The sequence below is a fragment of the Scyliorhinus torazame genome, chromosome 9 (genome assembly GCF_047496885.1).
Source record: "Scyliorhinus torazame isolate Kashiwa2021f chromosome 9, sScyTor2.1, whole genome shotgun sequence".
Taxonomy (NCBI): Eukaryota; Metazoa; Chordata; class Chondrichthyes; order Carcharhiniformes; family Scyliorhinidae; genus Scyliorhinus; species Scyliorhinus torazame.
The window spans coordinates 139,481,937-139,496,660 of NC_092715.1; the positions used below are offsets into that span (position 1 = coordinate 139,481,937).

A 14,724-nucleotide genomic window follows, 5' to 3' on the forward strand; every position below is an offset into this window, starting at 1 on the left:
TGGCATCCCGATCTCTCGCAACACCGGGGAGTTCCAGCGAGCGGAGCTCCCCAGTGTACAAAACAGGGTTTTGTGCCGCCTCGGCCGCGCGTTCCCAACTGAGGCCCCTTATACAACGCGAGTTGTGTTGAACAGCCATGTGTTTCCCAGCGTTGCGTGCGCCAGGAAACACACGGCTAAATCCACTCGCTATGGGACTTTGTTCCCCTTTTGTTGAATCAAGCCCTATGTAATTATGCAAGCAGAGGTGTGTGAATGCAGCCTTTTTCAAACACATTGCCTAAGTGTCCTGGAGAGCTGTATAGTTTCAGAATTTAAGGATAACAGGAAACATTGGTGAAAGAAGCACTAGCCAACCAGATATGAGGTTAATTTAATAATAAATTTAGAGTACCCAATTCTATTTTTTCCAATTAAGGGGCAATTTAGCGTGGCTGCTCCACCTACCCTGCACATCTTTGTGTTGTGGGGGTGAGACCCACGCAAACACGGGGAGAATGTGCAAACTCCACACGGGAGTTTTGGGATCGAACCCGGGTCCGCGGTGCCGTGAGGCAGCAGTGCTAACCACTGCGCCACCGTGCCACCCTGATTTGACCCTTTTTCCTTGCTGCTTTTCCTTGATGTTGACTCTTTCCAGGGATACAATTAGCCTCTAGTATTGAGCCCATGTTAACACTATTCAACTATGCGGCGCACTTTTAGAACATAGAACATACAGTGCAGAAGGAGGCCATTCGGCACATCGAGTCTGCACCGACCCACTTAAGCCCTCACTTCCACCCTATCCCCGGAACCCAATAACCCCTCCTAACCTTTTTGGTCACTAAGGGCAATTTATCATGACCAATCCACCTAACCTGCACGTCTTTGGACGGTGGGAGGAAACCGGAGCACCCGGAGGAAACCCACGCAGACACGGGGAGAACGTGCAGACTCTGCACAGACAGTGACCCAGTGGGGAATCAAACCTGGGACCCTGGCGCTGTGAAGCCACAGTGCTATCCACTTGTGCTACCGTGCTGCACTATTTGACAGCAGCTGACGTCACACACCATGTTCATATTTCGGTACTTTTAGGCAAGACCAGTGGATATCCATGAGGATTGGAAAATCTGGCCAATTAATTTTTCCCCCTCTCTAACGCAAATGTGCCAAGGCCAGCTGTACATAGCCCAAGGATTTCACCTGAGATTTCACCCATTGTAGGGCTCAGCTAAATACCTTTGCTGGGCAATTGGGGAAGCTGTCTTGTTAATACAGTGAAACCCTGACCTTAAGATGTATATATGGCTGTTGTATGCCTCTCATTGTTGGTTCTGTAATAACCACAGTAGTTTTCCAACAAGAGTGCACTGTTCCCCTAAATGTCAATGTGCGAACCATTTCTGAAGCAATAAATCTGAGAAACTTCTATTGCCCAGCCAAGTTTATTTTAAAACATACACTCATGCTTTACGGTTTTCTTAGCCTGAAAAGCGGTGACAGCAAATGTAACGTATATATTTCTGTTTGCTAAACATTGGTATGTGTTCCAATTATAACAAAAATATTTACTGCACTGCATTAGATTATTCTCAAACATTCCTTTTCCATTTTTGGTAAATGAGCAATTGTAGTCATGAGACAATCAGTAATAATCTAGTGGCGTTCATCTGTTCTTTCACAAAAGACAAATGACAGTCAGCCCTACAATTTATGGCATAATGTGCTCCACAGCATAAAGTGTTTCATTCTATTCCTCCTCGTGCTGTTACCCTCCACTGTACTGCAACACATTATTTGTTCAGATAAGCTTGGACCTTAGCAATACAAGGGGTTACTAATCACCACTTTGTACTCAAGATAGTTTGACGCTAAGCAATAATTGACATTTCTCTGGCCTAAATGATCAAAACTGTGAAGCACAATTATATCTAGGAATGTTGTACTTGTATAAGGAACTCCTGCAGTTCTCACAGAACAATTAGTTGTACAGGGCATAAGGCAGCCACATGTACCAGTGCTGTAGCCTTTTACCATCTTAACTAGCTGTAAGGGGACAGATTTTCCTTTTGGACATGGACGTGCGTGCTTCATTCCAGACTGACAATATTCCCAGTCGGTGTTTCTTTATGTGCTCTACCCAGACAATTATTTAACACCAAAGTGCAAAAAAGCAATATCAGCAGTGTTGTCAGTGAGCTACTTTGTATATTGGCAGCAATATGAAATAATAGAAAATATCACTTGAGGTAATGTGTTAGACAATCACATAAGCCCTGACATCTATTATTATGAAGTGCTTCGAGAGGTTGGTCATGAGACACATCAACTCCAACCTTCCAGAATGCCTTGATCCGTATTCAATTTGCATACGGCCACAACCGGGCCATAGCAGATGTTATCTTCCTGGCCCGAGACTCATCCCTGGAGCATCTCAACAACAAGGACATCTATGTCAGACTTCTTTTCACCTCGGTTGGGCAATTTAGTGGAGAGGCTTCTGGGACACTCACTGGTGCACACCACACAGCTTTCCATTGACTACAGCTCCGCCTTCAACACCATAACCCCAGCCAAGCTCACATCAAAGCTCCAAAACCTAGGACTTGGCTCCTCCGTCTGCAACTGGATCCTCAACTTCCTGCCCACAGACCACAATCTGCAAGGATAAACAACATCTCCTCCACGATCGTCCTCAATACAAGGGCCCCGCAAGTCTGGGTACTTAGCTCCCTACTATACTCCCTGTACACAAATGACTGTGTGGCAAAATTCAGCTCCAATTCCATCTACAGGTTTGCTGATGACGCGATTGTAGTGGGGCGGACCTTTTAAAAAAAATTTAGAGTGTCCAATTATTTTTTTTCCAATTAAAGGGCAATTTAGCGTGACCAATCCTGCACATCTTTGGGTTGTGGGGATGAAATCCACGCAGACGGGCAGCACGGTGGCGCAGTGGTAGCACTGCAGTCTCACGGCGCCGAGGTCCCAGGTTCGATCCCGGCTCTGGGTCACTGTCCGTGTGGAGTTTGCACATTTTCCCCGTGTTTGCGTGGTTTTCGCCCCCACAACCCAAAGATGTGCAAGGTAGGTGGATTGAACACGCTAAATTGCCCCCTAATTGGAAAAAATGAATTGGGTACTCTTAAATTTATTTATTTTTAAACACGCAGACACGGGGAGAATGTGCAAACTCCACACGGACAGTGACCCAGGGCCGGGATTCGAGCCCGGGTCCTCAGCGCCATAGTCCCAGTGCTAACCACTGTGCCACAAGCCGCCCCTCGCGGGACGGATCTTAAACATCGGCAAGTCAGAGTACAGGAGGGAGATAAAGAACCTAGTGGCATGGTGCAATGACAACAATCTCTCCCTCAATGTCAGAAAAACGAAGGGGCTGGTCATCGACTTCAAAAAGTGAAGTGTTGTCCATGCCCCTATCTGTATCAGTAGTGCCGAGGTGGAGTTGGTGGACAGCTTCACATTCCCAGGTGTAAACATCACCAACAATCTGTCCTCATCCATCCACATCAACGCTATCTGGCTACATCACAGCTTGATATGGCAACTGCTTGGCCCAAGACCGTAAGAAACTACAGAATCGTGAACACAGACCAGTCCATCACGCTAAACGGCCTCCCATCCATTGACTCTGTCTATACCTCCCACTGCCTTGGGAAAGCGGGCAGCATAATCAAAGACCCCCCACCCCCACCCGGATTATTCTCAATTCCAACCTCTTCCATCAGGCAGAAGGTACAAAAGTTTGAGAACACGCACCAATAGATTCAAAAACAGCTTCTTCCCTTCTGTTACCAGACTCCTGAATGGCCCTTTTAGGGTCTGAACTGATCTTATGGACTGAACTGATCTTTCTACGCATCTTCTCTGCAGTTGTAGCACAATATTCATGTACTTCACCCTTTATCTACATTTATGTATTTTCATTATGTATCCTATGGTCTATGTATTCATGTATGGAGCGACCTGCCTGGACTGTACACAGAACAATACTTTTCACTATACCTCGTACCCGTGACAATAAATCTAAATCTCATCTAATCTAAGGTGCTTCTTGTGTGATATTCTCAATTTGTCATTTCAAACGACTCTATTACTTCCATGACCATGACAGACCCGTAATCACCAATAAAGTACCTTTAGTCAGGTATAGTACAAAATGCAGGCCCCAGAAATCCACAGCAATTATACCATATTGCTGTAACAGAACAGCCAAAGACTAGCTAGTCTGGCACCTGAATACACTGGGTCCTGGCCTTGCAATAAAGTTGTTCTTAATGTTCTGTTAGGAGTAGATTGGGCAGGATGGAGAGTCCCCACGTTAGAGATTCCCATGCCCAGGCCTTCAGTGGGACCTAGTGTTTGGTGGGTGGAGTACGCCCAGTCACCGGGGGATCTAGGCTGTGATTGTGGTATGGACCTCAAAGAAATTTGTTTTTAAAATTCCATAAATGGGATCTCCATATCAAACGGGCTATGCTGTGGGGAGAAGGTGGTAAACATGCAATACCTCGTTTCTACAGAGATTCCTCCCAGCCTGGGCACCACATTATCGAAATACTTATGTTGATTGCCGGTAAGTTTAAAGAGTTTCCAGATGGTCACACTGTACACCTGTGTCATGTTCCAGTGATGGTCACACTTTACACCTGTGTCATGTTCCAGTTGTTTGCAATGCTGAGAACAGCCCCACTATTAAACGTGACTCTGCTCCTTTTTTGGACCCCAGCGAGGAACGCCCAACACTTAGACTCATTTTCTGCACTGATGAGCTCTCGGCCCCACTCCACACCATCCCCGCCTCCCCACACCCTAATTTACCAATTAGGGGGTCCTCAGATCGTCCTGCACCCCACCTCAAAAGGGCATGGCACCCCCGGGCCTGATTCTTTTTTAAAATAAATTTGGAGTACCCAATTATTTTTTCCAATTAAGGGGCAATTTAGCGTGGCCAATCCACCTATCCTGCACATCTTTTGGGTTGTGTGGGCGAAACCCACGCAGACACGGGGAGAATGTGCAAACTTCACACGGACAGTGACCCAGGGCCGGGATTTGAACCTGGGTCCTCAGCGCCGTAGGTGAGAGGTCTCTCGTGAAATTTAATGGCCTTGTCAAGTGCCGAGTAGGGCAGAACGAGGCTGGAAGATTACACCCACCAAGGACAGAATTCTGTCAAAAAATGGTGAAGGCATAAAACACGTAAATTGGTGCAAAGGCGCGATACCCATCGCAATCGCCTGGCGTGTATTCATTTTTTTGCACCAGCTGTGAGAATGGTGGTGCATAACACGCCGGCAAGCCCAGCTTCACAGAGGTCGGGGCACCTCTATCTCAAAGTGACCGTAAAGGTCACCCACCTCCCAACATCACCGGCATTGGGGTTTTTGTGCCCCCCCCTCACTGCCATCCTCACTGGCATCGCGGATAGATTCATTTTAATATTCAGATCTGGATCACGCCCAGCGAACCCAATTTGAGGCTTTTGCGCAATTCACCCGTTGCGCCCGGATTCGTGTCTGACGCAACTGGATCACTGAATCGCTCCTGTTGCATTTTTAATCTTCTAGGCCAAGCGTGTGACAATAAATAACCATTTTATTTTTAAAGTCACAAAAATGCTTGCTGTTGGAATGACTTAAATTGGTATACTCGCTGTGAGGGTTCAAAAACATAAACCCTTCACATACAAAACAGGCTGGAAGAAAACATAAATCTGTCTGTGATGGTGGTTGACATTGCACTGGATTTACACTCCATTCAAGTGTGAAAACTCAGGGGGAACCTTATGCTCTCTATTGTGGGGTGTTAGAGGCAGAGAGAGCATTTAATCAACCTGGAGTAGGAAGGCCTGTAGACGGACTTCCCGCGCAGTGGCCAATTAATAACCGCTTAAGGGCCTCATCCCACCGCCGCAGGCCTGTCACCATTTGGGGAACATGACAAGCAGCCATGCAGGCTGCTTGTGGTCTCCAGTGAAGAGGGGAGAGAATGGGGGGTATGCTGACTGCCAGCCTGTCCTTGCTGCCAATCCCCTCCCCTGCGACGCTTATCTTGGGAAACCTCTCCCACCAAATCTTACCTCTGGCCTGGGCTGCTCCTCAATCTTGGACGTTGGGTGGCTGTTGACCGGGCTGATGAACAAAAGAGTTGTTTCCTCTGATTGGCCAACACCATTTGGGGGTGGGATTTCAGCTCTGGGATCCTGGATCCCGGGGAAAGCCTACCTCTGACCACTGAATACCAGCGGGTCTTCGCAGAGGAAGCAATGCTGGGCATCTGCTGGCTCGAAGATCCCGAAGCTCCATAAAATCCCCGCTCATAAAGTTTGCCACGGCATGTTACAGCAAGTGTCATTTTTTGCCTCTTTGGAGTCAGGTTAGTTCCTTACTCCAGATTTGGAGCAGGATTTGCATGAACAGGTTGATTTACAGAAACTTCTATTTTCCTTTATTGAGGAGCAGATCTTTCTTTTCATCTCCTGTGCCAACAAAGTGGAGGCTATCACCTTGGGCGGGATTCTCAGGTCCCCCAGCTGTGTGTTTGCCAGCAGCGTGCCGTTTGCTGGCGGCAGGATTCTCTCTTCCCACTGCTTGTCAACGGGATTTCCCATTGAAGCCACCCCACGGCATTGGGAAACCCAAAGGTGGGTGTGCTGCCAGCAGGAAAAGAGAATCCCAGTGGGTGGAGCATTCGCGCCCTTGTCTTTTTAGGCACAAAGGGTAGAATTCTGTGGGCTTAGGCCCAGCCGAAATGGTGTGACCATTTGTGGGTCAGGAACCCTAATGGCGGAGGAGAGGGCTTTGCCATTGATTTTCTACTTCCCCCAACTCCCACCCACTCACTGTTTCTTCCCACTCCTCACTGCTCCTCCCCTCTCCCTGAAGGACATGAGAAACGGGAGCGAGCAGGGGGTGGACACAGAATGGCGGGAGAAACCCAGCACACGCCGGCAAACGGTATGTGCACCGTGTTCTTGCTGATGGCGGGAATTACAGTGATCAAATTAATGTGTGTGAAACTTCAGCCACCTGTTTCTTCTCCCAGATAGGGTATTTCTCTGGAATATTCTAGTTTATTGACAGTATCAAAATACAAGGACAATACAATGAGGACGCCAATCACTTGGCACCCATGTCAATATCAAAATACAATACAATGAGAGGGTAGTTCAGTGGACCCTGGAATTCAGTCTGTTGTCGGCACAAATTGAAATGCCTGATTAACTTGAATCTCCTGAAGCAGGTTTACTTTAATATGCACTAAGCAGTAGGAAATGTGTTGTTCATTTGTCCTCCAGTACAATTTTTGCAAACCTTGCTGTAGTTCTTTTGGCTACCAGGCTAAATATGTACGGCATTGCTCCTTGTTAGTTGCCTCTAGCTGCACTTCGTTATATCACTTAACTAAATATCTGTTATTCAATTAATAAGATAAAATAGTGAAGGATCTTGCATGCTCTTAATTCCCTTCCTTTTATACAGCATTTAACTGGGAGTGTTTGGCATGCCCACCCACTACCGGTTTACATGTAGAAATTTAGTACTGTGCAATTGGACACGGAGCACCATTGTTCATCCAGGACAAAGACCCCTCAGCCCAAAACACTTTTATCTATAAATAACTAATGCAAGTGAAATTGGTGTTTTTTCCACGTATGCAAAACGATCGTAAATTTTCACCGCCTTGTGCAGTCTGTCACTGAAGAAAAACATGTTTTTGTAGTCAGTCTTTATTTGCCTGTTTGAAAGCTGAACAGACTTGCCAGTCTGCATTTTTTTCATAAAGCTTTATTTGTCTTGACATTATCTAAATACTGAGAAGCATTTAGGGTTGTTTGGTCTGCGAGCTACGGAATGATTCCTTACTGCACTCCACTGCTAAATTTGTCAGGGGGTGAACAGACTGGGAAGTGTTGAGTGGAGGAGCTCTGACAGGGCCTCCAGTGTATGGTGTTAGTGGCTGTAATTTAACAGTGTAATTTTTTATGAGTCCTGTGGTTAAAAGGGCATGGCGGCATGCGGCATGCTTCAGTAAACCCCCAGCAGAAAAAAAAGGTCAGAGGCTGTTTACGTGAAGATGTTTGGAATTCCAGAGCTGGCACGGCTCCTTCAACAATAAGCGGCAGCAGGTCTGCGGCCTTCTTGTGGAAAATGTACCATTTGCATAAGGTGCAGCCATGGTGGGTGCCCGTTCACCGTTAGCTGCGAGGGGGGAGAGATGTTAATTTGATGCGCGGTGTTTTTTTTGGGGGGGGGCAGCAAGCTCCTAAATTGAACTATAATCAGCCAGGGGACTGGTGCTTGATTTGATTCCGAAAGGGACCAGGGCTGCCTTTCAGTCAGGGATGAACACTGACAGTTTTAAAAAAATTGATTTCTTTGCAGGCTCTGATTTGGATTCTTTCGAGTCACTGGAAACATAGAATTTATCAGAGAATTTACAGTGCAGAAGGAGGCCATTCGGCCCATCGAGTCTGCACCGGCTCTTGGAAAGAGCACCCTACCCAAGAACACCTCCACCCTATCCCCATAACCCAGTAACCCCACCCAACACTAAGGGCAATTTTGGACACTAAGGGCAATTTATCATGGCCAATCCACCTAACCTGCACATCTTTGGACTGTGGGAGGAAACCGGAGCACCCGGAGGAAACCCACGCAGACACGGGGAGAACATGCAGACTCCGCACAGACAGCGACCCAAGCCGGAATCGAACTTGGGACCCTGGAGCTGTGAAGCAATTGTGCTATCCACAATGCTACCGTGCTGCCCCCATGTATATGTATATATCTCGCTTTGTAGTGCTGCAGTGTTGTCTCTCTCGCTTTGTGGTGCTGCAGTGTTGTCTCTCTCGCTTTGTGGTGCTGCAGTGTTGTCTCTCTCGCTTTGTGGTGCTGCAGTGTTGTCTCTCTCGCTTTGTGGTGCTGCAGTGTTGTCTCTCTCGCTTTGTGGTGCTACAGTGTTGTCTCTCTCGCTTTGTGGTGCTGCAGTGTTGTCTCTCTCGCTTTGTGGTGCTGCAGTGTTGTCTCTCTCGCTTTGTGGTGCTGCAGTGTTGTCTCTCTCGCTTTGTGGTGCTGCAGTGTTGTCTCTCTCGCTTTGTGGTGCTGCAGTGTTGTCTCTCTCGCTTTGTGGTGCTGCAGTGTTGTCTCTCTCGCTTTGTGGTGCTGCAGTGTTGTCTCTCTCGCTTTGTGGTGCTGCAGTGTTGTCTCTCTCGCTTTGTGGTGCTGCAGTGTTGTCTCTCTCGCTTTGTGGTGCTGCAGTGTTGTCTCTCTCGCTTTGTGGTGCTGCAGTGTTGTCTCTCTCGCTTTGTGGTGCTGCAGTGTTGTCTCTCTCGCTTTGTGGTGCTGCAGTGTTGTCTCTCTCGCTTTGTGGTGCTGCAGTGTTGTCTCTCTCGCTTTGTGGTGCTGCAGTGTTGTCTCTCTCGCTTTGTGGTGCTGCAGTGTTGTCTCTCTCGCTTTGTGGTGCTGCAGTGTTGTCTCTCTCGCTTTGTGGTGCTGCAGTGTTGTCTCTCTCGCTTTGTGGTGCTGCAGTGTTGTCTCTCTCGCTTTGTGGTGCTGCAGTGTTGTCTCTCTCGCTTTGTGGTGCTGCAGTGTTGTCTCTCTCGCTTTGTGGTGCTGCAGTGTTGTCTCTCTCGCTTTGTGGTGCTGCAGTGTTGTCTCTCTCGCTTTGTGGTGCTGCAGTGTTGTCTCTCTCGCTTTGTGGTGCTGCAGTGTTGTCTTCCTCAGGCGCCCCGATCTCTTTGTGCTGCAGAGCTGAGGGAAAGCCAATCCACTCGCCGTGCTCGCAGCGGGACTCGGCCAATAAAGCGGCTGCTTGGGCCCGGCCGGCCGCGCAAAGCCCTGGAGGGAAATACTTTAAACAAAGGCTTTCACTGCAGACAAATGTGAAGCGTCTCCACTGCTCTTTCGTCTTCCGCTATTTTATTGCAGCGGCAGCTCTGAAAAGGGCTCGCTTGTCCCCTTCTCTTTACAAATCCTGAAGCTTTTTTTTTTGTTGTTTAGGCATTTTTAATGACAGGTTTGTCTGTCTCCCCTCCCCCGGCCACAGCTGCTGCAGTCACTTGTGACTGGAACTCGCAATCTCTGGGATGGGAGAGAGAGACCAACAAAAACAAACCCTCTGGCCATACAGATGCATTAGTGCTGTAAATATTGTTGACATGTTGAAGAATTTAACGCAGCCGAGAGGTCCGCGGTGCCGTAGTGTTGTGAGAGGAGTTTGAGCTGCCCATCAGTTCAGACATTTTCCAGATTGGGGGGGAGTTTCTCTCTGTGGGAGGGAGTTTGGGGGGGGGAGTTGATTGCAGACACCTTGTTCCAGGTCCTTGTGGCATGGCCTGTGCTCGCCCTGTGCTGCTTCCTCACCTCACCACACGCAGCAGTGTGACCCCGAGAGCAAGACGCGGGTGTGTGCACGGGCTCTCCCCCACAGCAGCATTCTGGCAGCTCTTTGGGGATTTACATTGCGGGATGGTTCTGTTCACAGGCCTTTGGGGACCTGGGCGAGCTGGGGAAGGTGTTGGCCGCTTTCCCCGGGACTGCAGCGGAGGCGAGGCGTTTTGTGGCCTTTGTTCAGTTCTGGATGAAACTCTAGGACTGAAGGCTGCGCAGGTGAACAGCTCTGAAGTTCAGCTCTGATAAGATGCAGACTTTCCGCAGCAGATCAACTTCTAAATATCTCTGCTTTCAGACTGAATAAGGGGGAGAGAAAAAAAGGAAAACCGTTGTAAAATATAAATTCCTCATGAGGAGCGCAGTACATTGGGTTGCGAGTATCTGTACCCTGCAAGCGTGAAGATAGGAAAACACTGATGAGAATTCAGCAGGTCCTTGAAATGAATATTTTTCTTCTTTAAAAGAGGTCCATCTGTCCGCTGTCGCCCCGCCTATGTTGCTAAGAGAAAGATGAATGAAATGAGAAATAAACCATATGAAATGATACGTAATTCTAATTTAGTAGGCGAAAAGGACACATGCACGGTAGCTACTTGATGACAATTGTACAAAGCAAAACGCCGGGAGGAGGATGTGGGAACCAGCAGCAGAGCAGCATTGCATGCAGACTGAAGGCATAGAGAAAGAGGTCCAGTGATGCAGCTTGCATTGGATGCCATTTAATCACACTCCCAGAATTGGGCATAATGGCGCTCACGCATTCAATTTAAATCCATTAGTTTGAAAAGGAAGTTATTTTGTGTTGAGTAATGGACAGTAGTAATTTGTGCGGAAGACCATATCAAATCATTTCACAATTCAGATGGTTGCATTGATTTTGCTTGCGGAAGGGGGAAAAAACTTCGACAAGAATTCAGGCGAGGAAGCAATGAGATGTGAATGAGAGCTGAGAGATGGAGTTTGATTGGTGTGAATCTGCTGTGGAAAGGCTAGGGGGTTGATCTCTCCCCTCCCCCATCCACCTTCACTAAACATCAGAAAGGAGAAGTTCACAGATTGCTCATGGTCAGCGCAGAAAGAGCTTTTTAGTTCTGCAGACGAGCTCAGTGTGTGCTGGCAGCTTGCCAAGCAAAAGCAATTACGTGTAATAATAGCAAAAATTAAGAGGTGAGTGTTGCCGTTTTACAGCAGGACGTCGCAAGAACCATTTCCTTCTGTCAGCCGTATCTCGATTACACACGAGAAAAAACAATTTCCTGTCGGTCTTGACTTGAGGTCAGTGAAGCCAGAAAGAGGAAGAAGGCAAAACCACAGTCCTAGAAAACAAATGTGTATTAAGTGCATTGCAGAAAAGTACAGAGGACTCCCAGGGCCAGTTTTACACATTCCACCCCCAGCGGGGAAGCGTGACATTGCATAGACCCCGCCCGTCCGCCACTGGAAGCAATTTTACGGTGGGGGGGGCGCAGGGCCTGGGAATATTTTTTTTGGGGGGGAGAGGGGGCCTGGGAATATTTTTTTTGGGGGGGAGAGGGGGCCTGGGAATATTTTTTGGGGGGGAGAGGGGGCCTGGGAATATTTTTTGGGGGGAGAGGGGGCGCAGGGCCTGGGAATATTTTGTCTATTAAACAGTAAACATTACAATTGGAGGGTGGCATGTGGCGCAGTGGCTATGGCGTTCCAATTCCGGCCCTGGGTCGCCGTCCGTGTGGAATTTGCACATTCTCCCCATGTCTGCGTGGGTTTCACCCCCACAACCCAAAGATGTGCAGGTTAGGTGGATTGGCCACGCTAAATTGGGGAAAAAATAATAATTGGGTATTCTAAATTTATTTTTTAAAATTACAATTGGACAAAACCAAACGGTACAAGCATTAAATCACAGCAGTTTAGTTACACAAATAAAACCAAATAGGTGTTGGAACAGTAAACAGGCAGCAACAACACAATGTTGGCAGCAGGTCACAACATTCCTGCAATATCCTCATCTAGGTGGGGCAGGGCCTGGGGGATTGGAGAAGCCTGCCCTTGCCCCAGTTAAGGCCCTTAAGTGGCCATTTAATCGCCACGTAAGGACCTTTTCCTAACCAGACTAATTTTTTATGCTGGCGGGGTAATGGCACTTTTATGGGGAGGGGGTGCTGAGTGCCTCCATCAGAACCCCCCCTGACTGGGAGCACCCAACTCTCGCAAGGCCCAGAGATCCCCAGAACTCCCTCTCGCACCCCAGAGGCCAAGACCTCCCCAGATGTCCTCTGCTCTTGGTTCCAGCATCTTCCTATCATTGCAGCATTGTGCCTGGAGGTGCTGGAGAGCTGCCAGCTAATCTGATTGGCTGGCAGCTATCAAGGTGATACTTCCACCCAAGTGAGAATGGAAATTCTGCCTTCTGCCAATCAACGTTTGTTAGAGCGTGAAGTGACAATTGGTTTGTCAGAGTGGGTGGGGATGTGTTCTTTACCAGCACTCACAAGCCTTTAATCTGAAAAATTCAGACCCAAATGTAAAGATCATTTAAAAAAAAATTTTTTTTCCTTTATCTCCTGCAGGTGTTCTGGTGGTAAATGTGACCTGGCGAAATAAAACATACGTTGGGACACTTTTGGACTGCACAAAACATGACTGGGCACCTCCAAGGTAAGCCAACTTTGGGCGCACTTGAAATCCTCCTGTAGACCAGAATAATTGCAAAATAACTTTGGAATTCTACATGCAGGACCTGAAATTGCACCAACTTAGAAGCGTTATATTGCAGTAAATACACTAAATGGAAAAATGTGTTTCTTGGTATTAGTTTCTATGGCTTCAATGGAGCATGATACCAAGCTTGCGTTCCTGGTGTCGCAAAGATAAATGCAGATCAGATAGGCCATTCAGCCCATCTAGCTCATTCTTCCATAGGAATATTTATTATTAATAATCAATAACAATCAATCATCTTTATTATTGTCACAAGTAGGCTTACATTAACACTGCAATGAAGTTACTGTGAAAAGCCCCTAGTCGCCACACTCCAGCGCCTGTTCGGGTACAGAGGGAGAATTCAGAATGCCCAATTCACCTAACAAGCACGTCTTTCGGGACTCGTGGGAGAAAACCTGAGCACCCAGAGGAAACCCACGCAGACACGAGGAGAACGTGCAGACTCCGCACAGACAGTGACGCAAACGGGAATCGAACCTGGGACCTTGGCGCTGTGAAGCAACAGTGCTAATCACTGTGCTACTGTACCTGGATCGCCAGGTGGTGAACAATAGAATGCTGGTCTTTAAATAAGACCTTATTGGGAAATACAGTGACACACATTGCATACTGAGTGCCTCCAAAAATCACTTTCATCTGTAAAAGCACTGATGAGTCGCCAATTAATGCCCCCCCACCTGAATGCAGTTTATCTAATTGATGTTCAATTAACACGCGGTCTTAACTGCTTTTTAAGCAATGCCAAGAGTTCTGACTTCACTTTCCCACCTAGGAGATATTTTACTGAGAAGTGCTCCTTGACATCAGTCTTGAAATGGTCTTTTCCTTGTTTGTACCTTTGTCTCCCTGCTCTGCAATCCTTCAATCAAATTGTACTCGGGGTTCACCTTTTCTAATCCATTTTGAAAAAAGATATATAAGTCCCTCTAAATGGTCTTCTCCCATTTTGTTTCCATTGAAGGTTGATGAATTCAAGCTGTTGTAGGTTGGCACACAGCTTATCCCTCTGGCACTGTAGTTTAACTTTGTGACTCTTCCATTTGAAGCACAATGACCAAAATAAGGTGCAACACTCAGGGTGTAGCCTGACTAGAGGACAATACAATTAAGTTTGACAGCCTTTGGGCATGATATACTGGCCTTGTCACACCCAACTCTGGAGTAAATCTCGTGAGAAGCTTCTCGTGAGATTTCAGCTGCTAGGGACTCCTCATGCGATCTATTGAGATCGCATGAGGCGTCGTGATCAGGATTTTGCCCTCATTGGGCGTGATCCAGATGTGCATATTCAAGTGAGTAATTAGTCTCACTTGAATATGTCTGCACCGGAGTTACTTAAGCCCGGGATCAAACGACTTTGCCTTGGAGACTTTGTCATGGCACGTTTAGCACTGGTTTCCACAAATGTGGACTAGGCATTACAGCACATGGGGGCGGAGGTGGGGAATGGAGTGGGGGGGTTCTCCAAGGCGATCGGAGGCACCTGGGTGCTTGGGCTCTGGGCAGGGTGTACCCTGACACTCCTTTTTTTTAGTGTATCTAATTCAGTTTTTCCAATTAAGGGACAATTTGGCATGGCCAATCCACCTACCCTGCACACCTTTGGGTTGTGAGGGCG

The 14,724-nt window shown here is 47.5% G+C and overlaps 1 protein-coding gene across 6 annotated transcripts in view; it reads left to right on the forward strand.

The window, feature by feature from the left end:
- The window catches only part of znf608 (zinc finger protein 608), a 121,827-nt gene that overhangs the window by 91,380 nt on the left and 15,723 nt on the right, over positions 1 to 14,724 (forward strand). For all 6 annotated transcript variants that reach the window (XM_072516557.1, XM_072516559.1, XM_072516556.1 and 3 more), the window contains one exon: positions 12,953 to 13,040. In XM_072516557.1, the coding sequence (XP_072372658.1) occupies positions 12,953 to 13,040 (88 nt within the window). The remainder of the gene's footprint in view (positions 1 to 12,952; positions 13,041 to 14,724) is intronic.